Source organism: Mustela nigripes, chromosome 1 (assembly GCF_022355385.1).
Source record: "Mustela nigripes isolate SB6536 chromosome 1, MUSNIG.SB6536, whole genome shotgun sequence".
In the NCBI taxonomy this organism is placed as follows: Eukaryota; Metazoa; Chordata; class Mammalia; order Carnivora; family Mustelidae; genus Mustela; species Mustela nigripes.
Window position 1 is genome coordinate 122,137,043 of NC_081557.1, and position 25,697 is coordinate 122,162,739.

Genomic DNA, 25,697 nt, shown 5'->3' on the forward strand with positions numbered 1-25,697 from the left:
CATTAACATATAATGTATTATTTTCTTCAGGGGTACAGGTCTGTGAATCATCAGGCTTACACAGTTCATAGCACTCACCATAGCACATACTCTCCATGATGTCCTTAACCCAGCCACCCCATCTCTCCCCTCTAGCAATCCTCATTTTTTCCCCTGAGATTGAGTCTCTTATGGCTTGTCTCCCTCCCCGGTCCCATCTTGTTTCATTTTTCCCTCCCTTCCGCCCACGACCCCTTGCCCTGCCTTTCAGATTCCTCATATCAGGGAGATCATATGATAATTGTCTTTCTCTGATTGACTTCTTTTGCTCAGCATAATACCCTCTGGTTCCATCCACATTGTTGCAAATGGCAAGATTTCGTTTCTTTTGATGGCTACATAGTATTCCATTTTGTGTGTGTGTGTGTGTGTGTGTGTGTGTGTGTGTGTATACACACACCACACCTTCTTTATTCATCTGTCAATGGACATCTAGGTTCTTTCCACAATTTGGCTATTGTGGACATTGCTGCTATAGACATTCAGGTGCACATGCCCCTTCAGATCACTACATTTGTATCTTTAGGGTAAATACCCAGTAGTGCAATTGCTGGGTCGTAGGGTAGCTCTATTTTCAACTTTTGAGGATCTGCCATGCTGTTTTCCAGAGTGGCTGCACCAGCTTGCACTCCATATAGTGTAGGCATCCTCTCCTACACCTCTCGTTTCCTGACTTGTTGATTTTAGCCATTCTGACTGGTGTGAGGTGGTATCTTACTGTGGTTTCGATTTGTATTTCCCTGATTCCAAGTGATTCCGAGTGATGTGGAGCGCTTTTTCATGTGTCTGTTGGCCATTTGGATTAGACCAGCTTTCTTATAGCCTGGTAATTCTTTCCAAGAGAGCCAGGACAGACACTGCCAGGCCTTTGAAGAGCTAGAACTGGCCCAGTGTCACTGCTGTCTCACTCTGCAGTGAAAGCAAGTTATAAGGCCCACACAGGTACAGGGGGGAAAGACATAGCTTGATGTCCTGATGAGCGACTGGTGAATGCACAGAGGGAGGGAGGGTTATTTTGACCACCTTGCAGCACATCTCTCTCACAAGCATATCAAATAGCATTTCTCTTTTATCTGCTAGTTTTCTATTGAGAATTTCCGATATGCTGGGCTTTATGCCATGCGCCAGGTAAGAAGAGTCTGGGTCCTCGCCTTCCCGCAGGCTTCTAATCTCTTTGGATCAGATAATGTCTGATTAAAAAAACCAAACTGTGTACAGTGCAGAGAATGTAGGTGGTTCCATGAAAACATATACTGTGGATAAGAATGAGCCTGAGCATGGGAGGGCAGAAAAGACTTGCTGCAAAGGAGGGCTTGACTTTTGAGCCAAGATGTGCAGCATGGGGAGATGCTCCCTGGCTGCAAGGGTGATGGGGTGGATTGGGGGGTACAGAATGGGTCAGGACCCCAACAAGGTTAGCTGTCTGGAAAGTCCTCATGGACATTCCCCCATCTGCTGTGTGTTAATTCTTTCTACCCATGGTTTCGTGATGCCTTTTCTAGAAAACTTATCATTTTTGCTGTATGTTGAGCACGGGGGCCACGTAGATCTTATTCTTCAAGACACAGAATGGAAAGGTTCTCAATAGCCTGGTGAGATCTATAGCATGAGTTTACTTTCCACTGATGTTTTCTTTCCCCTAATTTCAGAACAAATTGTTAAGAATATTTGAGACTCCTCCCTTCTTCCCAAACTTGATGCTGAAAAATCTCAAACACACAGAAAAATGGCAAGAAAGTACGATGGCCACTTGTCTGTCCTTCACTAGATTCACCACTTAACATTTGCTCACACTTGCATTTTCTCTCTCAGTCAGCCTCTGCTCTATCTTGTGGGTGTATGACCCACAAATGTTCTCCCAAGCTCTGAGGCAGTGGGGGTAAAGGGGTTGCATTCAGTGAACAAGTCCAAAATCCTTTATCCTTCCTTTGCCACTGGATAGACACAGACTGTCCCCTTCATGTACTGAAAAAACAAACGAACACACAAAAGATAAGACTGTTGGCTGGTGTGACCAGAACAAAGGTGTGTGAGATAGCTGGTAACAAATGAAGCTGGAGAGAAAGGAACCAGACCAGATACGCTCTTCAAGCCATTTTATGAGTTTTTAACCAGGAACAAGGGTGACATGACCAAGCCTATATTTCAGACTGTCAAAGCCTTCGTGGAAAGAGGACTCTGGAAAGGCCAGTGGGAGACCTTTACACGGGACAGGTGAGCCATGTCCTACCAGGCGCCATCCTTCCCACCTGCGGTGGCAAATAGTTATTTTCGTGAGCTGCTACATGGTTCTGGAATTCCTCCTTGTCATTGCCTCTGGCACAGATTTATGAGAAAGCCTTTCTCTGATCACAAATAGTATAAGCAGACGTGGCTTTAAATTAATTCTGGCTCTTTCCACGAGACGAAACTGTCAATGAAGATTTACTGTCATATTCAGAAGAATGTGCTGCAGGCTCAGAAAACATCTAGAATGAGTTCCAACAATGCTTTGAACAATAGCCGACTCTTTCAAATTAGGCTACAGACAGGCAAGTCATTACTTTGAAGGAGACAGCATTTAAGGAGGAAGGCTTTGCTATGTTTTCTTGCCTCCTGGTTTCAGGTTCGGATGGGAAGACCCACCTTCCTTGTCCAACAGGTTCCCTGTATTTTAGTGCCCTTTGGTTTGCTAGCTGGAGGCTTGCATCACAGCTTCTCATTTTTAAGTTGTATATTTCTTTGCTATTTGAAAAATGTCCCCCCTGTATTCTTATAGTCATTTGTATTTCGACTTTTGTAATGCAAAATTGCTTGTCTGCTTTTTTGCTGCTTTTTATAAAGCCATTTATTTTTATTTCTTTTCTATTTGTAAGCTCATTTTTATACATTGAAGATATTAATCACTTATTTATAGTATATACTGGGTTGCCAATTTTTTTCTCATGCTATAACCAGATATTGCTGAGAAAATGTAGCTTCTTTATTTTCCACGAAGTGATGTGATCTTTTTCATGAACTCCATGGAAATACACACACACACACACACACACACACACACTTTTAGTCAAATCCAATAAGCTCAGCCTGATCCCTTCGTTTAAGCAGCGTCTTTATATCCTTAGTCTCTTTGAAGTAACACAAGCCATACAGATTTGTCCGCTAAGTTGTTGACCAGGTCGAGGGGCTCACATGATCTCCTGGGTATGTAGAGAGGAAATTAGGACACTTGGCTGACACTTAAGTGTGATTTTTTGTGTCCTGCTTTGGGGAGGATGGTGTAGTATAGTGACTAAGCACTAGTTGTCCTCTGATGAGTCTGAGGCTGTTCATTGTGGTCCATTGTCCCACTTGATGACCCAAGGAATCATTTTGTCCCTAGAGCCCCCCGTGATCATCTCTTGCTCCTGAGCTAAAGTCCTCCACAATGTTTCACCCCTGATCCCTTGAGAGACATGGAGATCCCCGTGAGTTCCTTCCACACCACACACACTACATGACACCACACCACACACACCACACCCCACACGCCATACACACCACAGCACACCACATTACACACACCACAAATAAATACCACACCGCACCACACACATCACACACACCATACCACGCCATACCACACTGTACCACACAACACCACACACCATACCACATCACACCACACACACTATACCACACCATACATACACACCACACCATACCACACCCCACACCACACACATACCACGTACACCGCACCACACATACCATACCATACTGTACCGTACCACACCATACCGCACATACCATACCCACCATAGATACCACACATAACATACCATGCCACACACAGCACACACACTGAACCACACCACACTAGCATGTTGACCAGGTTTGCTCTCTGCCCAGCTGTGCCGGCTATAACTTTCACGGTGCAGTAGCTGTCATGTGGCATCTCCCAGATACCCAGAATGGAGAGTGGGAAAAATCACCTTCACTCCCACCTTTATCTTAAATGCCTCGAGGTCCTTGTTGAGAGGGGAGCTCAGAACACCCAGCCTCCTCTTTTCACTACCTTCTTCCCCTTTTCCCCCCACAGTCCACCTGTAGAAGGTAGATGGGGAAGACATTCCCTTCCTTTTTCTGGTTAAATAGGACATTCCTCTGAACCATGTCTTCTGCCTTCCCTGGGTGGCATCTCCCTTCTGTGGAATGGCAGATGGATTTCAGACAGAGAGACAGAGAGGTTTACTAAAAAGGGAATAAAGATGAGGAGTACTTAATAATATAATTCTTGCACGTATTTAGCAACTATGCTTTCCATTGGGTTTTTTTTTCACATTTTATTGTTTTTTGTGGTTTTTGCAAATATATGGACATTTAACATTTCTAATGTGGTCACATATTTTAATCTAATTCTTTATGAATTGTGCCTTCCTGAGGATGCTTGGAGAGATGTTCCCCAGTGCCAGTTAGATAACCTCTGTTTTCCCCTGTTCTTTTAGGGCATCATTTGTCATCCAACTGGAATTTATTTTTGTACTTTGGTCAGTGATGTCTAACTGTATTGATTTTGATGGTTAGTCAGATATTCTTTTATTTTTTAAGCCTGATGTTCTTTTTTTTTGTTTTTGTTCTTTCTTTTTTAGAGATTTTATTTATTTATTTGACAGAGAGATAGAGAGAGAACACTAGTAAGCAGAGCGGCAGGCAGAGGGAGAGAGAGAAGCAGGCTTTCTGCTGAGCAAGGAGCCCGATGCGGGGCTTGATCCCAAGACCCTTGGAACATGACCTGAGCTGAAGGCAGACGCTCAACCAGCTAAGCCACCCAGGTGCCCCTAAGCCAGATGTTCTTAAAAGATTTAGTGAATAATCTATCCTTTCCTATCCTACTTGGAAAATCACCTTTGTTATATTAAAAAGAATCTTGGGACTCCCACTTCTGTTCCGTAATTTACATTTCTCTGCTCTAGTATTGGAGCCACACTATTTTATTTTTCATTTAAAAATTTTTACTCTTTTTTTTATTGTAGTATGGCTCACATATAACATGTAATATTTGTATTTATGACATAAATATCATACTTATCATATAGTATATCTATATTTTTATGTATAATATAGAACATAATTTAATATATATTAGATTATAGTAAATATTATGTATATTTCAGATGTACATCACAGTAACTTGACAGTTCTGTATACTATTTTAGTTATTATGGTTTCATAATACATTTTAACATTTTTTGGTTTAAGGCCCCGGATGAAAATTCTTTTTCAAAATTATCTTGTCCATCCTTGCGCATTCCTTTTTCCAGAAAAACCCCGTCCCCCACCAGCCCACACCACACACAAATCCTGTCACATGTTAATCGTAAATTTTTAGGATGTATAGATTAATTTGAAAAGTGACATTTTTATCATGCTGAGTCCTCCTGTTAAGACTTATGACATGTCACCCCATTCATTTCCCTGGCTACTTTTTGAACTATTGTTTACACTTTACTTTTCATCACACTTACTAACATGTCCTAGAAAACTATGATAGTAGATTTGGGAAATACTGCTTTGGTGGTTCAACATTAGATTTGGCACTCGTTGTTGGTTTTAGATCAACACACGTCATCATATCAAGGCAGTATCTTTCTAAAGTTTATAGAAACATCTTATCAAAACTAAATTTTAATTTTATCAAATGCTTCTTTTTTGCTACCCATCACTACCTCCTTTTTTCTTTGACACTGTTCTGATAAATTTTATTTCATAATATTAACCTATCTGTGTATTCTTGGATTAAATTCTATCTTGATCCGTGGCATTTTCCTTTTTTATTCTGCTGTATTATACTAAATGTCTTATTTCTGGATTGCATCTGTATTTCCATGTGAAGCAAATGTATTTTATTTTATTGTGGTGTGTTTGTCACATTTTGGTATCAAGTTTATGTTAACATCATAAAATCAACTGTGACACTTCCCATTTTTTTGTACAATCCATAACAGTTTAAATAGCATAAGAATTATGTGTTCTTTGAAGGTTTGAAAGAACTTGCCCATAAAACATTTGGGCACAGCTCCTTTTATGGATGCAATTCTTGGAGACTGGTTTCTATTTCTTCCATGGATAGTGGTCTATTCTGATTGTCAGATTTGATAATCTTTGTTTTCTTATTTTCCATTTTCCTTCTTATTGAGGCTTAACATTTTCACATAGAATTCTACAGGAAATTCTTTAATTTTTCATTTCTATCTTTCTCATTTCCCACATCATGTGCTTATGTTTTCTTCTTTCTGTCTTCATTAAGATATCTCAGAGGATTGTCTGTTTTACTAGTTTTTTTCAAGAAACCCATGTCCTGGACATATTGAACCTTTTAATCTGTGTTCAAGTGCAATAATTTAATCTTTAGACATTTCTTTCTTTTACTTTTTCTGGTTATATTTGGCCCTTTTTTAATTCCCTTGCACAGATTGTCTGCTTCGTGTATTTTCATTCTTTCTTGTCTAAGATTCAAAACAATCAAAGCTGTACGTTTTCCTACATGCAGGCTTGAGCTCTTTGCCCTCTGTGTTGCCAAGCAGTGCTCTCATTTAGTTGCTCCGATTCCCCTTTCAATGTTCCCTTTGTCCTATGTAGATGTAAGAGGATTCGTTGCAGTGTTCTTGCTGTTAGTTACTTTGAAAATAATTGGTGTTTTTAAATGCCCCACTTCTAAAATTCAATTTCAGATTTACTACATTGGGGTCAGAAAACGTGAACTAAATAATTAGCTTATGGAATTCAGTGAGGTTTTCTTTGTGCCTTAACATATGATCAATAATCAGCATATTTAATAGATTCCTGTTTAATAGGTACTTGTTAACTAAACTTTAATAATGACATTTTTAAGATCTTCCTAATTTACTATTCTTTATCTTTATCCATCATCTGTTTTCTTTGTCAAATATTGAGGGAGGTATGGTTAAAGCTTCCCACAGCTACTGGGAATAACTCTCCGATTATTCTCATATTTTTAACAGGTTTGCTTTATATATGTTGATGCAGTTGCTTGATACTTTAAAGACTGAGTCGCTAATATCTTCATTAAAGACAAAATTTTATCCTATATTTATTTTTCCTTGATGTGCACATTTAAAAATATTAATACTGTAATCTTTAATTTGGTTTTGTTTGCATTTGCCCGCATAGCGTTGCCTGTCTTTTTCTGTACCGGCTTGTGTATTTTGCATCACATAGATTTTTTTATAGTGTACGCATTTGATCTGGGTATTTGTCTCTCAGTAAGGATTTAACTAATTTCCAGCAATTTCAGCAGATATATTTGGTTTGATGTTTGTCCTCTTGCTTTATGCTTTCTGGCTTTGTATTTGTTTCCTTTCCTTTGTTTTCTGTCTCTTGCAAATTGTACTATTTATTTTCTTTGTTTTTTAATTCTGCAGTGTTTTGGAAAGGTTGTCTCCCAGTTTTATTTCTACAACAAGTTATCTTAGAGCTTTTCTTTTTTCTTTTCTTTTTTTTCAAAAGCATTTTTTAAACCTTCAGTTATTTCTTACCGCAACTTCTATCAGTCACCTTTGCCCATGTAAGGGAAGCCAAGTTTAGCATGCTTGGATTTTTTTTTTCTTCCTGAAGCACATCTTTGGGTTAATGAAATTTTACATTTAAATTTGGATTATTGCTATTAAATGATTGTATTATCTACCCTGCTTTTGTGTCTTTCTATAATTTAATCTAGTAATACCAATTGCCCTCCTCTTATATACTGTGATTTACTTACTCATGAGCTCAGGATTTTGCTCTGTCTGCCATGTGGAACTCTGGTCTGTTTTGTAAATAAAGTTTTATCGGAACACATCCATGCCCATTGGCTTACCAATTGTTCACACCTGCTTCTAGGCTACAGTGGTGACAAACTTGAGGAGTTGCTACAGAGCCCACATGGTTCACAAGGTTTAAAATATTTACTATTATCCTAAAGCAGAGTATAACACCAAATAAAATTTTACCCATGAAGACATATGCAAAACATATTTTCTAAGTCCTTACATGCCAGAGCCTGAACTCACGAACAGCAACTTCCCTGAGTAGAGAACTTGAATTATATACATATATTTCTTAATTTTGAAATACTGTAAGTACTCCTTTGTTTCTTGGTATTTAACACTTTATAAACGATGTGAGGTCAACTTGAGTTGTGGATAGAATTTTTTTCCAGTCAAATTTTAAAAAATGTCTCCTGGAAATTTCTGGTATGGGGGTAATATTCATTGCTGTTGCCTGGAACCCACTGCACATTTTTTTGTTCTGAATTTAAAGATGGCTTCTTCAGTGCTCACTTCCTCTGCTTCGCTTTTCCCCTTGGAATTCATTGTGGCTCCTGTGTCATCCTCCTTTTCCTTTTGCTTTCCCCTCTCAAATGTTGTCACCTTTTCAGCTGTCTTTCTCCGGCTTCCATTCAAGTTTCTCACGTCTGAGTTCCATTTTACTGAATTAGTCTCAGGAATGTCCAGTCTCCTCCACATTCTCTCTGCTCCACTTGACTTGTTTGGCACATTGTTGTCTTGTCATTCTTGCCTACACTGACTTTATAATCCAAAAAGGTCCTTATGTCCCATTGCAGTACAACGGAGAGATTTTCTTCCATATCACTCTCTGAAAGGTGGGCTTTTGCTCGGACTTCTCGGAGGCACCTCATACGCTGAACAGCTGAATCTATCATGTGAGCAGTGATCCTTCTCTTTTTGTTAAACTTCATTAAGGATGACCTGAAAATAAAATAAGAAGTGGGCTCTGGTTGGAACTGGATGGGTCCCTGTGCCCAACTCTCAGACCCAGATTAAGAGGAGAAGGAAAAGTATTGTCTTTGTTGTAGTTTAAGTTTACCAGGGTACAGACCTCTCTATCCACAGGGAGCCAAGAAGGAGGTAGAAGGAAAAGGTTTCAGTTTTATTTAGTAGTTTGTTCGTCCTGTTTCCTTGGCCCAGAGGGTTCGGTGGTGTCTTCTCCTTGTGGCATGACAAAGAAATCTGCGATCTTTTGGGGATCCACGTCCCTGAAAGCCTCCCTTTACTTGTCTGTGGAGCTTGCTTCAGAGAAGCAAGGGGCTTCCCACCCTGTGGGAACCTCAGCATTGTATTCTTCTCAGAAGCTTGAGTACAGTTGATATTTGTCTTTGAAAAGCTACCAGCTGAGTCTGCCTGTGTCTCCAGAGTCATTATTCAAAGCCCCTGGGGGTGTCACTAAACAACGACTGGGAAACATCTTACCTTTACCCTCTTTTCTTGAGATAAACTGAGGACTTAACAGTCCTTCATTCAGGCTGCCTTGTGACCAATCTGTAGTTCCAGAAATTTCTCAGAGGTTCTGGCTTAGATGTTGCCTTTCCCTCATGTCTTTCAGCAGTGGTGTAAAATGTCATCTATGCTCTATTCTTTTAGCTTTACCAAGAACTTAGAAAGGGGATGAGGAAGTTCAGCTTGACCTTGACTGACGTCACCTCCTTGGCTCAGGTACCTCTCACGTTGATATCAGAATGGAAAGCAGAAATGAGAATAACCCAATGTGTGACCATTTCCTTTGGTGCCATGGAAACTTGTGGTTCCAGGCAAGGCAGGAGGAGGAAGATACCCATGGGGCTGGACAGTGGCAAAGCCCCTTGATAATCCTGTAAGCTGAACCTTCTCTTGTGGCCCTGACCATATGAGGTTTAGATGGACTCAAGTGAAGAGTTAACAATCCTCTTCCTAGAGAAAGAGATGAAGTAGTTTATGAAGCTGACATGGTAGGTATTTCCTTAGTCACTCCAGGCTGCTGTATGTAACAGGATACCCCAGATTGGGTGTCTTAAACAACAGACAGATATTTTTTACAGTTTTGAAGCTGAGAAGTTCAAGATCGTGGTGTAGCATGGTCAAGGGCTTGGCCTCCTCCTGGTTCACTGATGTCCAGTGTCTCACTGTGTCCTCACGTGACAGACCAAGGTCAAGCTCTGGTCCCTTTGGCCCCTAACAAGGGCACCAATCTCCTCATGGGGACCCCACCTTCATGGCCTCATCTAACCCAAATCACCTCCCAAAGGTCCCACCTCCAGAGACTTTCACACTGGGGTTAGGACTTTAACATATGAATTTGGAGGAGGACACACACATTGAGTTCATAGCAGTGGTGCTGACATGCCATTGATTACATCAGTTTAATTCCTAGAACAAGCCCATACAGTAGAAGTTGTGTGCTCATGTAGGGATGCAGAAAGTCAGGCACAGCAGACATGGACTGATGTCTTGCAGGAGATCCTTGGCTGCCTGCCCCGGAAGTGGGGAAAGTGATCTGGCCATGAGTTAAAAGTCTGGGTTTCAGTTCCTCATCGGCAGGAAAGGGGACTCGTGTAGGGCCAGTGGCGTTCAGACTTCTCAGCTTCAGAACTCTTCGTTCACATGAAATCAGATGAAACTCCAGCTTCACAAAGTGGTACTGGCGGGTGGAACGAAGCAGCCAGGGGACCGGGGTCCTGGACCTCCTACCTCGCCTCCCTGAGAGTGGCCATTGTGTGTGTGGGGGGGGATCTAGACCGCAGGTTGCTCTCTGTGCTAACAGTGTCTGATTCCAGACTCAGTGGAGGGTGTCTGAGGAGGTTCTGGAAGGAGTTAGGTCTGCATTTTCAAAGGAGAAAGAGGGAAAGTTGACAAAGGGCACATCAGCTGTCATTATTCTGGAATGCTGGCAGAGCCGTAGTCTTTGCCCAAAAAGGGTTTGAAAAGGGAACGTTGCACACTAACTTTCTTTCTTTCTTTTTTTTTATGTGCTGTCCACATTTAGCTTATTGCCAGGCCATGTAGTTGCCAGTGAGAAACCTGCTGTTTACAAATTGATCACGTAGTTGATCCCTTATAATGAGAGAGGTTTCTGGAAGCTTCTTTACAATCGACAACTATGTTGGTTTATTATTTTTTTTTTAACGATTTCACCGTCGTTAAGAGATAACTTAAGGACAGGCTCAGAAGTGGATTCTTTTAAAGGAGACTCTTGGAGAAAGTAAAATCCCAGAAGAACAAACTGTCCCACAGAAGTCAGTTCTCAGCCCGGGGTAACTTTGCTCCCTAGGGACCTGTGGCACCGTGTGGAGGCGTTTTCGGTTGTCACAGTATCCCAGTCGGTCTGGGAAGCGCTGTTGGCATCTAGTGGGCTGCTAAACCTGTCACAGCGCCCAGGACAGCCCCACCACATGGCGATACCCAGCCCAAAATGACAACAGTGACAGGCCTGAGGAACTCTGCTTTTTATTCCAGGAATTCCTAGAATCTGCCCACATCTTTAGAAAAGCACAGCACCAATTTCAGTTATCACTCAGAGTCTTTTCAGTGTGTTTCCTACATCCTGGCTAGTCATTCAAAAAAAAAAAAAAACCCGCTAAGGTTTCCATATAGCTAAGGTTTCTCAGGAGCTAATAATTGTCTAACCACGGTTTCTGAGGTAAAATTCACATAACATAAAATTCACCATTTTAATCATTTTACAGTGTATGATTCAGTAACATTTAGTACATTGACAATAATGTGCAACTGTCCCGCTATCTGCTTCCAAAACATCTTCACCCCAAAACAAAACTCTGTACCTATTAGCAGTCACTCCTCATCTCCCCCATCTCAAGCCTCTGGCAACTGCCCATCTGCTTTCCCCTGTCTGGATTTGCCAAATCTCAGTAGTGCAAATAAATGGAAACACGTACTATATGGACTTTTTGCCTGGCTTCTTTTACCTCGCATGTTTTCAGGCTTCCTCCATGTTGTAGCACAGACCAGTTTTTCACTCCTTTTCATGACTGAATAATATTTCATCATGTGGATGCCATATTCTATTTATCCCTCCCTCAGTCAAGGAACATTTGAGTCATTTCTGCCTTTTGGCTCTTGTGAATAGTGCTGCTATGAATATTCATGCCAAAGTTTTTGTTTGAACACCTCTTTTCAGTTCTTCTCAGTATATATGTAAGAGTAGGATCTCTGGGTCATATGGTACTTCTATATTTAACTTATTGAAGAATAAAAAAAAAAACCTGTTTTCCACAGCTTCTGCCCCATTTTGTGTACCTCTCAGCAATGAATGAGGGCTCCAGTTTCCTCACATGCTGACCAATACTTATTTTCCTTTCTTGCCTTTTAATTATAACCATCCCAGTGGATGTAAAGTCTTATCTCCTTGTGGTTTTATTTTGCATTTCCTTCACAATTATTGAGGTTAAACATCTTTTCATGTACCTATTGGCCATTTGCTTATATTCTTAACCCCACTGAGCCACCCAGGCCTCCCTAGCCATTTGCATATATTCTTTAAAGCAATTTCTGTTTTGTTCAAATCCTTTGCCCATTTCTAAATTAAGTTGTCTTTTTATTGTTGAGTTGTAGGAGTTATTTATATATTCGAGATACTAGACCCTTATCACATTAATATGATTTGTATATATTTTCTTACATTCTCTCTGTGGGTTGCCCTTTCACTTTCTTGAGAGTGTCCTTTGATGCACAGATGTCTTTCATTTTTATGAAGTGCAGTCTATCTGCTTTTTCTTTTGTTGTTTATATTTTTGGTGTCATAGCTGAGAAAACATTTCCTAACTCCAGGTCACAGAGACTTATCACTCTGCTTTCTTCTAAGAGTACCGTAACCTAAGAGTTTCTGCTTTCTTCTAAGAGCACCTAACGTAAGAATTTCAGCTCTTACGTTAGGATTTGGACCCATTTTGAGTTAATTTTTATATTTGGTGTGAGTTAAGGTTCCAGTCATTCTCATGTATGTGGAAATCCAGCTGCCCAAGAATCACTTGTTGAAGAGATTGTCTTTTTCCCCTTGCACCCTTGTCAACATTCAATTAATAATTGATACTTGACTCCTTTCTGAGAGCTTAATTCTCTTTCATACTCTCTACATGTCTGTTATCCTAATACCAGTACCACACTGTGTCGATTGCTGTAGATCTGTACTAAGTTTTAAAGTGGCTATCTACTATTTTTTACATTTTCTGAAGTTTAATGAACTCTTTCAAAAAGACTATCTCTTTTTTAAAGAACTACACAGATTAGTAGAGGTACACAATTCCTTTGGAATACCAAAGTTCAAAAACTCTGAAGATGCAAACATTCTACATAACCAATTTGGGGCCCCAAACCTAACTTGATCAGAACTCATCTGGCAGAGAATGCAATATGCACTCAGTGTGAATCTATAGATTTTATGAGACCTATGAAAATCTAGATTTCAGAATATAGAACATAGTATACAGATTTTTTATAGATTTTTATATTCACACATTAAGTTGTATACAGATTATGTGTTTGATGTGGACAATCTTCTCCACAAAGTAGATATCCAAAAAGTGGATTCTTTTTGATACAGACCCACACCCTTCTGGTGGTAGTGTCTGGCACACAATATACAGACCATAGAATCTTTATAAAATCTGAAAAATCCTGAATTCCAAAACTCACGTACTCCAAAGGTTTTGGAAAAGACCTGTCTCCTTCTGAACATCTCATGATGCTCATAATTCTGATGATATTCTGTCTTTGTTTAGAAAAACAGGAGGAGAAACAAAGAAGCACGTGTTTTATGTGAATAATATTCATGGCACAACAGATCTGTATTAGTCAGTGTTTTAGGCATTTTATCTACTCTGTCTCGTTTACAGTTTTTCAAAGCATAGGTCCCGTGGGGAAAAATAACAAAGCGACCCTTGGCCGTGAAAAGTAGGGAGTGGTTTTTCTGAGCTTCTTTCTATTAACAGGAGGAAGTGAAAAGAGAGGCTTTGTCCGGAATTCAAGGTCCTGCTTAGCTCCTGTTGGTGGGAAACCAAAGAGTGGTTTCCTCCTGTGGTTGGGTGGCCTCTGTCTGCTCTGGCCTCTGTAGGAGGACTGCTTTTTTCCCTTTTACAGTTTCATTTGGCCTCATCATGCCAGAGAGAAAGCAGACTTGCCCTGATTCCTTCTCACCTCTGTGTGACTCTGCGCAGCCATCATGGGCTGTTTGTGACTTCCAGATGATTGTTTTCCTTCAGATTAGTTAACACAGTCTGGAATTTTGCCCTTTTAGGAGTTCTTCTGGTTTAAATATTGGCCTTCAAGATCATTCTCTAAAATGAAATGGTTAGGTCATCCATGACATACATGCATTCTGTGTCTGGTACATCAAACCCTACATCCTTAGCCCATTGTTCAAGTGGTATTTTATTTAACTTTGTAGTTCCCTTGTAAAGTTATAATGCAGTGTTTTTATCCTTATTTTACCTTCCCAGGAAATGAGGCTCATAAAGGTTAAATCATCTATCCAGTGACACCAAACTAGTAAGTAACAGAGATCTGTCATGATTTTACCTCTGTATTCTATAGCATAACTTCCCCCAATAGAAGCACATTAATTGGGGCACCTGGGTGGCTTAGTCGGTTAAGTGTCTGCCTTCAGCTCAGATCATGGTCCCAGAGTCCTGGGATCAAGCCCACGTCAGGCTCCTTGTTCTGTGGGGAGTCTATTTCTCCCTCTCTCTCTTTGTTCTATCTCACTCTCTGTGTGTGTGTGTGTGTGTCTCGCTCTTTCTCAAGTAAATAAATAGAATCTTTTAAAAAAAAAATCATGTTGATTATGTGGCATAAGAAACATTAACTGTGGCCACCATCTATAGGAGACAATAGAGAATCTTACACTCTGTACCATGACCTGTCATGATTAGCTCATATGATAAGAAGGGAAGAAGTAGGCAAATGAGAGAATTGAAGCTGGAAAAGGTGACGACAAATGGAGGAGAGGAGAAGGAAGGGGAGCACGGAGTAAATTATTAACAAAATGGGTTTAATGTTCACTGAGTTCTTGGGTAGTTTCATGTCCAGTTCTTACCCTGAACTTGCTGATGAGTCCAGAAGTGTTTATGAAGTGCAAAGCATCTACCGCATGCTTGGTTCTGAGCTAAGTCTGATGGAGGTTACTGAGGAAGACGACTCACTGCCTTGAGGTCTAATTGGGGGAGAAGAGGATAGAACCTCGAAACAATAGTTATCAGGAAAAGATAATATTCTTATAAATGCCCTACCAGGTCAGGGGCAAAGTGTGTGAGGCAGGGCTTGGGAATCTCTGGCCTTCCAGAGAAATGGAAGGTAGAGGAAGGAGATCTTCAGCTGGATCATGAAAGGTAGGATTTGAAAAGCCAAGCATCAAGGCAGGAGTAAGCATGCCATGTTCATGCGCTAGGGAACTGGCCCGCCTGGAAAGGGTGGTTCAGTGTGTGTGTGTGTGTGCACGTATGCATGCTTGCTCACGTGCATACAGAGAGAACCATGGATGACAGCATGACCAGGCTTGATGGCACTGTGTTCTCCAGGGTGGTTTTCAGACAAGGATTTGGGTCTTGGAGCAAGAGAATGTGAGGAGGTCCTGTGGGTCTGGTAAGACAGGGAAGGGACATGGTAGAATAGTGTTAGTGATGGCAAGATGTGTTGAGGTGAGAGACCCAGGTGACTGTGTAGGTTGGAATAGGAGCTGAACGGGGCGTAGCCATGAGACACAGGGGTGATCCAGGGGTTGTGCAGAGAGCAGGGATGCTTCTAGGTAGAGTCAGTGGGAACCAAAGGCTGCTTTTGAGGAATTGGGATCAACAAAATATAGCATTTGAGTTTTTTGGTTTTTTAAAATATTTATTTATTTATTTTAGAGAGATTGTGCCCTAGGTTGGCAGGGGGGTAGGGAGCAGAGGTAGAGAGAGAGAGAGAATCCCAAGGAGACTCCTCACTCAGCACGCACGGAGCCTGATGCAGGGCTTGGTCTCAAGACCCTGAGTCAAAACCAAGAGTCAGATGTTTAGCGGACTGAGCCACCCAGCATGCATGGAGCATTTGAGTGTGGACAGAGATGCTAGGAGGAAGAACATGTCCTGGAAGGCCTTCGGTTGTGACCAGATTCTGCCTGAAATCATGATGCTTCCGTGAAAGCTTCTAGAACTGTGATATTCACTATGGTAGATGCAAACCACATGTGGTGAATTAAATGTGAGTTAAATTCATGGAACTAACACAGAATTATAAATCCAGTTTCTCATTCAGACTAACAGCATTTCAGATGCTCATTAGCTACGTATAATGAATGGCCACCCTTCTGGACAGGGTGCGCATGGAACTATTTCCATCATCTCAGAATGTTCGGTTGCACAGGACCGATGCAGAGGTCAATGGTGAATATCTGTCTTTGGGTGCATGGGCTGCTCCGGAGACGGGAGCAGGGAACAGGTGACGCTAAGTCGGGGGGTCATCTGGCAAGGAGGAGGGCCTGGGGCTGGATTCTAGGACATGTATGAAGTCGGGAGAAAGAGGCAGAAGGAGAACAAACAAACATTGCCTGGGGTTTCAGAAAAGCAGAAGACGCAGCATAGCATAAAATCCTGGCAACCGAAAGGGAGAAAATGTCAGTGAGGAGGGAGCGGTGCCAGTGTCAGTTGCTGCAGAAAAGTCAAGGAGAAAGAGAACCAGGGGAAAAAGAATTGCGTTTGGTAATCTGAGGTCATCGGTGACCTATGAAACTTGAGGGACAGTGAGGCAGAGATGTCCTCAAATAGGAATGTCACTGGCTTCCTATAAGACTGCAGCTGGCATCTGGGGCCTAGAAACAGTCTGGGTCTCGGTGTCGGTGTCGGGGTAGGGACGAGAGCTTGTTAAGGGAGGAGTATGGGGAAGAACATAGAGTGGGGAGCAGAAGGGAGAGGAGTGAAGGAGACTGAGGGGCCATCACCAAGGGCTTCATGGTCAATCATTGCTTTTTTCTCCAAGAAAAGGAAGATGGGGACAAAAGAAGAGGGAATTGTCCGGGGCTGGTCAAGAGGATTAGAACAGGGTACCCTTGAGGTACCCTGATGCCCTTAGGGTACCAGATGCCCTTAGGATGGCATAAGAAAGGGGTTATAAAGAGAGGGGTTCAGTTGGGGGGGGCTCGGGGATGGTCATCAGGGGAGCTATGGGCAGGCTTGTGGCCACTTTGCCCTGAGATGGAACAGTGGCTAGAAGCCAGAGAATGCATCAGCTTGACCTGTTCCCTTTTCCTCTCCTGTCTTCCTCACCACCCTTCTACTGGATTCTTCCTTTTGGTTGACTTGATTTTGTTTTTTTTGTTGTTTTTTTTTTTTTCCTAATGCATCAGACCTTCATATTTATGTATAGTGTTACTACCTAGCTTTCTAGATTTCTCTAAGACTGTTGCAGCTATACACAGCGTGTATTGTTTGCCCATGTCTGCATTATCTCTTTAGGATTATACGGACAAGGGCAGGCTCTTTTTTCCTTGTGCTGTACAAGGCTCATGATATCACTGTGAACATATGGGTAGCGAATTCAGTACTGCTTCATTATAAAGACCAGTAATTATATTTATATTTGAAGAGCTGCTTTTAAACATAGATGTATACAGTTGAATGTACAGTTTCTGTGAGTGCCTGCGTGCACGGACCACACCACTGACCCAAGATAATCCGTCCTCCTGGGTTTAATTTTTAGTTCACGGTGTGTTGATACAAAATGCTTTGCGTGCATCATTTTATTTAATCCCTGCAAGCCAGAGAGGTGGGCGTTCTGATTGTCATTTCCGAGATGAGGCAATCATGGCAGAGGCTGGTTAAGCCAGTCACCCAGGGTCATGTGGCAAGTGTGAGTGGCAGATAGAAATGGCAACCTGGCTCTCTCCAGCACCCAATCTCTTGTCCTTAATGTCCTCCATTCTCGAACCAGTACTCTAAAGTGACCGCCTGTTCCTGCTGCAGTGACCGGCTTGGCCACAACTGTGAGCATGCCCACATAAGGGCGTGTTTGCACTCTGGAGCCATAATTCTCCTCTCGTTCCGGAGAGGTAGAAAACGATCATGGGGAAGTAACAAATAACACCTCTTGGTGTCAGCCCGGCCTTCACGGGGGACAAGATGCTTTAGCAACTCTTTCAAAGTATCCAAGACAAAACTTGACCTTTAAGCAGTTTCTCCATTTAGAGTTAAATTTGTCTTCAACAAATATGGTTTGAATAAATCAAGACCTCCTGTTTTAGCTATTTAATTGGGAAGGTAAAATTTCCAATCTGATTTAAAATTTTTTCTTTTGCCAAATTCCACAGGGGGGAAAAAAGGAATGCTAAAGTTCAGGATAAAAAGAAACTTTCCAGGAAGCACACTGGTACAAACCATAGCTGTGGTCATCATAAATATCACTTTTACTTTCCAAACTAAAGTCTGGTTTTCCATGGTAACTGTTAACAAACCCAGCTGGTTTGCATCGTGGTGTCTGTGTGTGTGTGTGTGTGTGTGTGTGTGTGTGTGTGTATGTGGAGAAGCCAGTGGAGCAGGACCTGGCTATGTTCCAGAGTTCAGGTATCAATATCAGATGGATCTCCTGGGACCATTTAGAAACCAGATAGAAAAAACTCCATGCAACATCTCTCCCACCCAACCGCTACCTTCCAAACCTTTGCACTTTGCTACTGTCCTGATCACATGCCCAGAGCTTCCCAAAGCCTGTCATTCTCACAGAGGCAAACCATAGGCTGCATTCAACTGTGACTTTGATGTCTAACTGTGTGCATTGGAAGGGAATTAGAACTGCAGGCTTTTGATTTACTAATGTTGCATCCATCAGAATGTTCTTGGGTAATAGTGTTTCATAAAGGTCAGAATGCAGGCTTGACAGTCCCGGCCAAATGCAAACTGGAGAAATTGCATCTTGCCTTCCGGTGACTCACCCAGGCTTCCAGATGGAAATGATTTCCCAAGGTCACGGCAAAGCTCAGTGCAACGGTGTCTCTCGTGTGGCGAACATATGGTGTGACGGTGTGGGTCAGGACTTCTTTTCCTGTTCTCACCCTTGACTTTGGCAGGGTCAGCCTGCCCCTGAGAACTTCTCTCCAATCATGGGAGACTCTCAGGAGCAGTGTGTGCCTCTCCTCTCCCCCATGTCCTTCTCACTATACCCGCCCCCCCCGCCCCCCGCCAAAGCCTTGCTCCTGTGTTCCAGGCGTAGTGAAGGGAACTAAGGAAGAAATGCGGCTCCTTCCACTAACTTATTACCATTTCTTAAAATAAATCCCAACTTTCCTCTTCTGGGAAGCCACCCCAGAGTGGACTGGGATCTCAAAATATCATTTATTTACTTTATGCAAGAAACTTATGGAAGCCTCCTGGGTGGCAGACACAAGTGGACCCTGATTTCAAGGTGGAGACCAATAGATCACGGAGCCCAATACAGGGTCACGATAAATACACAGGCACAATGGGAAGATGTTGGTTTTCCATTCTGGGGGGCAGGATGTCAAAAGGCTTCCTGAAAGGAGCAACTTGATAACATGAACTATAGGCTGCTCACACTATTAACACATACATTCCATAATGCTAGCATGGGCTTTATTGAACGTGTGTGTGTGCAAGTCTGTCTTGATTTCTCCCTAGATCATCAAAATCTCGAGTGCAAACATCTGATCTTTATTAGACAAGGCTCCGTGTCTGACTTACATAGAATAGAGCTGAGAACATAGCAAGGGGCATCGTGGCCTTGACTCTGCCTTCAGAAACAAAGAACAGATTGGAGGTGGCTTATGTGAGTGGGTGGCCTTGTGCAGACAGCTGGGTGCTGCATTCAGGTGGAGCAATGGATTGACAGTGACATCCAAAAGTGATGCAATAGTCTACGCCCATACCACTGTGAACGTGCCCGATCTTGTTTGATCTCAGAAGCTAAGCAGGGTCAGGCCTGGTTAGTACTTGGATGGGAGACCAAAAGTGGCACAATAAGGAATTGACACACAAGACTTATATCTTCAGCCATCTGTCTTATTTTCCACCATTTCTTTTTTTTTTAATTTTTTTTGTTATGTTAGACACCATACAGTACAGCATTAGTTTTTGATGCAGTGTTCCATGATTCATTATTTGTGTGTAGCAGCCAGTGCTTCATGCAATACATGCCCTCCTTAATACTCATCACTGGGATAATCCATTCCCCCCCACCCCTAAAACCATCAGTTTGTTTCTCGGAGTCCATAGTCTCTCATGGTTCATGTCCCCCCAGATTTCTCACCTTCATTTTCCCCTTCCTTCTCCTAATGTCCTCCATGCTATTCCTTATGTTCCACAAGTAAGTGAAACCATATGATAATTGTCTTTCTCTGCTTGAATTATTTCACTCGACATAATCTCCTCCAGTTCCATTTGTGTTGATGCAAAAACTGGTAGTCATCCTTTCTGATGTCTGGGTAATGTTCCATTTCTTTGATAGTAATGGCACCTGCATCGTAGCTATATGATTTTAGGCTTTGGAGTTACCCTGGTTTAGAAGGATGGCTTTTGAGGGTTCACACTTGCTTACTGTCTGAGTCTTCTTTCCAGGCCTCAAATCTTCATCAGCGGAATGGTAGGTTTGGCTTAGATGATTGTCTCTAAGACTTGGAGTTGTATTCTACAGGCCTAACCTGAGTCAGTCTTAATCATCCTTGAATCCTCAGGTCCGAGGTACTGAATAAATATCTGCTGAATTAAATTAAAGAGGATGTAGAGTCCTCTTCTACTTCAAAATCCAGTTCTACATGTGAAGTGAAGAAACTGCTGTCAATGTAGAGTCCAAAGAACCTGATCAAATTTGTATGAGTGGCAGAACCAAGGGTTTGGGTTTTCTCCCTGCCACAGACCCTCAGAAGGAGGATGGCATCAAGTGACTCGCTTGGATCTTTAAGCTGAGCCTGCTTTGCTTCCTCAGAGGTACCTTCAGGCAAAAACTGGCCTGGGCCTCATGTTGTTAAATATTTAAATAGAAAAGGAAAAAAATTCAGTTATCCAAAGTACTAAAATGTGGTCTTGTAAACTTAAGAAAGTCTCCAAGGGTCTTTTGGTGCCAGAGAAGAAAACATGGCGTGGAACATCTGTATGATTGAACGCCTGTCCTGGTTTGTACTTGGTTGCTTGGCTTAACTTTACACAGTCCTGAGAAACAGGAGTCTTGTGATCGGTATAGACAGCCAACTGGGACAACTCAAGCCAAAAAAAAAAAAAAGGAAAAAAATTGAATTGTCCTAATTGTATGTGGTAATGTTTCAAGTGAATTAAAGATGATTTTTTTTTTAAGATTTTTATTTATTTATTTGAGAGAGAGAGAGAACACAAGTGGGGGGCGGGGTGGGCAGAAGCAGAGGGAGAAGCAGACTCTGCACTGAGCGGGGAGCCCAGTGTGGGCCTCAATCCTAGGACCCTGGGTTTATGACCCCAGCCAAAGGCAGATACTCAATCAAGTGAGCCACCCAGGCACCTCTTAGAGATGATTCTTCTTCCCTGTCTCTGAGTTGCTGAAAGTATTATGTTAGGACAGGGATCAAAGCCAGCAAAGGTAGGAGCACACTGAGCCATGATTTATCTTCTCCACACACATGAGCTTCTGGAGGTGGGCGTCAGTTGCCCTCGCAAATTTGTTTCATAAAGCAAAGATTTTTAATCCTGTCCTATCAAACATCTGCATCATGGACACTAGTCAGCCCTGAGGCTACCTAGCTGAGCACCCAATAGCTAGTGTAGACTTTAGCGTGACTCCTACTACTCTTTTTCACCGTGGTTTTTCATGTGGATTCTGCACCTCCCCTGAAGTGGGGTCAGTGCAGAGGAAAAATAAATCAAAAGTCAAAAACCTTCTCAGAGGGGCTTTTGGAAAAGATGTAGGCAGATGCCTAGTAGAGGAAAGTGAACTCTGTATGCTTTCATCCTATTTACAAAGACAAGATTTTTCCAGCACATGTGTGTTAAGCCACTTTACATATACCTTGTTCCTTAGCCACAGTTCTGTAGCATACCGAAGTCAAGGCCCATTACCAATTTAGGGAGTGGCCAGACTGGGATAGGAGGAGGGCCCCTCTGATTCTGGAACCCAAGCCTTTCCCCTGCACCATGCTGCCTTCCTGGATTGGCCCTTTGCATCCCCGAAGCTCTTTTGAACTGCCTTTAACCTGGGGATCCTCTGAGCACGTCTCTGTGCCCTCACCCACCCTGAACCTGCTGCTGGCCCGTCCTGCAGAAGACAGGGGGGAAAACGTCCCCTTTGGAGTAATAAGCAGAGATTTTTGTTTGAAGGTTCCCCAAATCTTCATACTCTGATGTGCAGCCTTGGCATGCGAGAGGCTACCTGCTTGCTCTTACGTGGTATATTGTACCTACATTTGGAAAAGCATGTGGGAGGTGACCGATGTCACCTTGGTTGTGGTCAGGTAACCTCAGTAATTTGCTACACTTCTTCAGGACTTTACTGAGAGTTTTTAGTGATGTAGCTGCGATTGGAGATTTGCTATTGCTTTTGAGAACTCTTGATCACTAGAAATTTTTTTCCTAACATGGTGATGCAGTCTAAGAACAGTGTCATTAGCCCAGGAGCTCTGGACAGTTTGCGGGGGCGGGGGGTGCTTTCTTGTCAAGGATATGGAGTAAAGAAAGGCAGAAAGGGATGAAAGGGATGTTTGCAGGATTAGCACTTCAAAGGCTTTGCGTAGCCAGGGTCCTGCGATGAGACTCATGGAGTCCATCAGTTTGCAGTTGGTCAGTCCATACGGGGGTCCACCAAGGGGTAGAAAGAACCCAGGATTGTGAGTCAGAGCACCTCAGGTGAGTTCCAGTCTTATCACTCAGCACAGTCAACACATCCTTGAATGTCCCTGTGAGGAACTGCATTACTGGCCTGACAAATGGGCTTTTTTTGAAAGGTGCCCCAGTTACTTCAGGATAATATTGCAGCATCATCTGAGGGAGAAGATTTGAGTGCTATAAAAGCAAAGTATTGGAAGGAGGTAAGATTGTCTTGTTACACAGTCCACGGGGTGTGAAGACTCCAAGTATATAAGATAGCCAGTCTGTTGATGATGAGGTAAGGACTGTGTAGTCAGCAGGCAGGAGGTCTGGTGCCTATGGTTTGTCATCAGTCCACGAAAAGTGCTCAGAGACATTTGTAGCAATATGACAAAGTAACTTTTAGGTCTATTGAATATCATAATAAAAATTGGGGCTTGTATTTGCTTGACTTTTTTTTTCCTTTCTTTTTCTTTTTTGTAATTTCTTTTTCTTACATTTAAAAAAAATACTGGTACATGCTGGATTTGAAAATAAACTAGCCCTTCACTCAGATGACTTGAGACACTGGTATGTGAGGCATCAAAAGTCCAGGAGACAAGTGAAAAATTAAGAGTCTGTATATTTTATTCATCCCGTGAAAGGCCGACAGGAAGCAGAAAACATAAGGGTTGGTTCCAAGTGGATGGGTCACTTCTCTCCCAGATGTTTGGTGTCCTTGAGGGACAATCAGAGGACATGTCCTGACCTTGGAGACTGACTCAGCATCACCAAAAGGAACAAAAGTCCACAGCATCGACCATTTCTTAAGATGGTACTGAGGACCATGGGGGCTGATGGCTCCCTTCCTGGGCCACTGGGACCTGGGGGAGGGTGGCCACAAAGCTAAATAACATTCACAAGAGTCCATGGTCAACTGAGGGAAGAGAGAATGCTAGTTTCCACGCCCAGACCCATCAGAAGTGGCTGAATGACCAGCAGACAGTCTTTCCATTTTTGGTATCCATATTTTATAAATTAATCTAATGTAATCAGAGTCCAATAGGACAGTCCCCGTTACATGTTGGTTTTTCATTCATGTTTATTCCTCGAGTGAAGTTTAGAATCGCCTAGTCCTAAACAGACTGTTGGTTGGAATTCTGTTAACTTGTCTATCAAAACGAACAGAACTGAAATCTTCGCAATATAAAAACTTCCCACCCAGGAAGGGATCACTTTGTTGAAGGCGGTTAGTTTTTGTAGCTTTATCTTTGTTTATTCTGTACATTCCCTGCTAAATGTATACCTAAGTACTTTATATTTTTATTGTTACTGTGATGGAATCTTGTCTCCCCATCATATTCTAACAATTCTAATTATTTCTAGTATATAAGAAAACTATAGATTTCTGCTATGTTTAATGTTTAATCAGCCCACCTACCTGCCTTCTTATTATAGTACTAGTAAATCTTTGTGCAGCTAATTCTTTTGGGTTATCCAAAGATACAAAAATCCAGATATACAAAAATACATTCACTAATTCTCATCCTCCTTTTCAATATGTATAACTCACCTTTTTCTTGGCTGATTACCTTAGCTGTTATTCCCAGAACAGTGGACATGGTTGGAACTTGAAAGGCTGCTGGACCATTCTTTCCATATCAGTAAAAACACGGAACTTAGAAACTCTGTATTAGCTTCCTCTTCCTCACCTTTGTTCCTCAAATGCTTGCTGATAGGGGTGACATCTTTGAGATGACTGTGGAAGGTAATCTTGGGAGAAATATGCAGGGTGGAAGCAGCATGTCCACTTTGCCTTAGTAATATGGTGCAAGAAGAGAAAATGGGATTGAGGGAGTGATTATATGTCTAGTTATGAGGGTCCTGACTTTTTCATAGCATCTTAATTGGTCTCAAGGGGTGCCTAACCGAGGCACCACTGGGCTTCCTAGTTAGGGCTGCATCAGAGCAATTGCTTCAAATTTACAGCACACTATGTAGCTATCCCTTCCTGTCCTTCTGAGGTCTTTGTATTTTATGGTTGATTTCAGTTTGGACCCATATTCAAGGTACCCACCCCTGACAAGCAAAAGGAAGACAAAATTTATCCCTTGGTGCTATTTCCAACCCATTCAAAAATAGAAGGCAGTCAGAGTTCTCAGGAGCAGACCTTAGTTCGGCTGGGAGCTTGGCGCCTGGTTTCCATTGTGACGTGGTCAGGGGAAATCATCAGGCAGTATTGCCACCAGAATTGCCTTGGCTGGGAGTCTTGTCTGGTTCCCCTTGGTACGGATGCTGGCTAGGCTTCAGAAGTGGCAGTGTTGGAAATAAATTTAAAATCCAAGAATCAAAGAGGCCACTCCTCTCTTCACTCATTTTCTTTGTGCAGCAGCATGCACACTCTACCTATAATTTCACAAACACACAAATGTGACCACACCCCCTGGTGCCAGAGGACTGACACCTCACAGCTCCCAGCGGCCTGTTGCCACCCTCTCCTGACCTCCTTCCACGGAGCAGCCCGAGTCCAGTGACTGGTCTTCGTCCTGATTCAAGTTAACTGTCCAGCGCTACCAGCTCCACTGGGATTGTAGAGGCCCGACTCACTTCTGTTCCCAACAGATGCAATCCTGAGAACATGTCCCATAAACCTCAATCTACTTCTCTGACTATACCACCTGCTTGAATTTTTTGTGTCATCCTTTTTCTTTTTCTTTCTTCCTTCTTTTTTTTTTTTTTGTGGGAGGGGCAGTTCCTCCCCATCTCTTTTCCTATACACTAACATCAGCCCCACCAAATACTCCCAAGAAATCACATGCTTATATATGTTTTTGTATTTGCCTGTGGGGTTTTTTTATATTATTATTATGAGAGAGAAAGAGAGAAAAAATACAAGCAAGGGGAGGGGCAGAGGAAGAGGAAGAAGAGTGCTCCCCACTGAGCAGGGAGCCCCATGTGGGGCTGGATCTCAGGACCCTAGATCATGACCCGAGCTGAAGGCAGCTGCTTAACCATCTGAGCCGCCCAGGCGCCCATGTATTTGCCTCTGTTTTTCCTCTGTTTGTTTAGTTCTGTGTGAAAGCCATCTGTGGTCTATCGCATTCATTCGCTCCTCTAT

The 25,697-nt window shown here is 42.3% G+C and overlaps 1 protein-coding gene across 11 annotated transcripts in view; it reads left to right on the forward strand.

The window, feature by feature from the left end:
* ADRA1A (adrenoceptor alpha 1A) overlaps nucleotides 1–25,697 on the forward strand; it is a 119,933-nt gene that overhangs the window by 8,761 nt on the left and 85,475 nt on the right. For 3 of the 11 annotated variants that reach the window (XM_059372897.1, XM_059372906.1, XM_059372887.1), the window contains exon 2: nucleotides 14,288–14,336. The exons of the other annotated variants lie outside the window; for them this stretch is intronic. In XM_059372897.1, coding sequence (XP_059228880.1) covers nucleotides 14,288–14,310 — 23 coding nt within the window. In that variant the 3' untranslated portion in view covers nucleotides 14,311–14,336. The remainder of the gene's footprint in view (nucleotides 1–14,287; nucleotides 14,337–25,697) is intronic. 11 annotated transcript variants of the gene reach the window in all.